This window comes from Aplysia californica, unplaced genomic scaffold (genome assembly GCF_000002075.1).
Source record: "Aplysia californica isolate F4 #8 unplaced genomic scaffold, AplCal3.0 scaffold00301, whole genome shotgun sequence".
Classification (NCBI taxonomy): domain Eukaryota; kingdom Metazoa; phylum Mollusca; class Gastropoda; order Aplysiida; family Aplysiidae; genus Aplysia; species Aplysia californica.
This window is the reverse complement of record NW_004797571.1, coordinates 588,533-590,035: the sequence shown is the minus strand read 5'-3', so window position 1 is coordinate 590,035 and position 1,503 is coordinate 588,533. Positions and strand designations below refer to the sequence as shown.

At 41.9% G+C, this 1,503-nt stretch overlaps 1 protein-coding gene across 1 annotated transcript in view; it reads right to left on the bottom strand.

Moving 5' to 3' along the window:
* LOC101863752 (protein dispatched homolog 3) overlaps positions 1 to 1,503 on the bottom strand; it is a gene marked incomplete in the record, with an annotated part of 32,512 nt that continues 31,009 nt past the window's right edge. The window contains 1 exon segment of the mRNA XM_013084545.2: positions 1 to 386. Within this exon segment, the coding sequence (XP_012939999.1) occupies positions 12 to 386 (375 nt within the window).

Below are 1,503 nucleotides of genomic sequence, written 5' to 3'. Positions count from 1 at the left end.
GATTTCTTCTTCTAAGTGGAGGAGAAAAGGTTCGAGCCCGATGGTCCAGGAATGTGCGCTCCAAGAACAGTGCTGATGTAGAGCGCCAGAACCGACAGACCCACCACCACCACCGTCACGACAGCCGCGGTGGCGTGCGAGCGCCACGAGCCTTTGTAGTGCGCCGGGCCAAACGCGGCCATCAAAGCCACCGCCAGGGTCAGGGTCATCACCATGGAGACGGTGGTGTTGATGAGCAGGATGGAGCCGAACTTGGCGAAGGGCTGGATGAACGTCTGGGTGAGGGGCACAGCCGCTACCACCGTCGTCAGAGCCGAGCACAAGATGGCCACCCCGATGTGTCGCACGGCCAAAGACGCCCGCTGGATTCGCAATGACTTGGCCGACTGGAGAAAAATTAAGGCAAACATATTAAAAATATGGTAATCACAGCCATATAGTATGTTCGCTGGTTTACCGACTTCGCTGACTAAGACAAATATACAAACATATTAGAAATACCGTAATCACAGCCAAATAGAATGTTCGCAGGATTCACAATGACTTTGCCGACTGAAGACAAAAATAGATGAAAATATGAGAAATACGGTAACCACAGTCAAAGATGCCCGCTGGATTCGCAATGACTTTGCCGACTGAAGACAAATAAATGCAAACATATTAGAAATAAGCCAATCAAAGCCAAAGATGCTCATCGGATTCACAAGGACATTGCTGATGAAAGACAAACATATACAAACATATTAGAATTAAGGTTATCCAAGTCAAAGATATTAGCTGGATTTGCAACGACTTTGCCGACTGGAGACAAAAATTAACGAAAATATGAGAAATACGGTAACCACAGTCAAATGTGTTCATTGGATTCACAATAACTTAGCCAACTGAAGTCAAATATAAACAAACATATTAAAAAAAAGGTAATCAAAGCCAAAAATATTAGCTGGATTTGCAACAGCTTTGCCAATTGAAGTCAAATATATACAAACATATTATAAATATGGTAATTACAGTCAAATAATAATATGTTTATTGGATTCACAATAACTTTGCCAAATGAAGTCAAATATATACAAACATATTAGGAATAAGGTAATCACAGCCAAAGATCTTCTAATTAGATTCCAAACAACTTCACTGAATGAACACAAATATATATTTTAACATTTTAGAAACTTTGTAGACTGAAAAGTTATAAATTTTAAATGTCTGTGTTTTTCGCCCCAATCGACACAATTTAGATCATTTAAAAGACGGACTTCCAACCCTGCCCGACAGGGCTATCCGAGCTAACTGGATACAACATTCCAGCAGGAAAACAAGACACTCAATAAAAATCTCTCCCAACTCCAGAATCAAATCCAGGTGTCTCCTGCCAGCGACAGCAAAGTGCTGATCCACTACACCACAGGTGACACCGGTTTACCAAAACACAAACCAGGAAATACATTTTCTATAAGAGGTGGGCCCATCCCCACAAATTTTTCAAAAGAGGCAGATCCC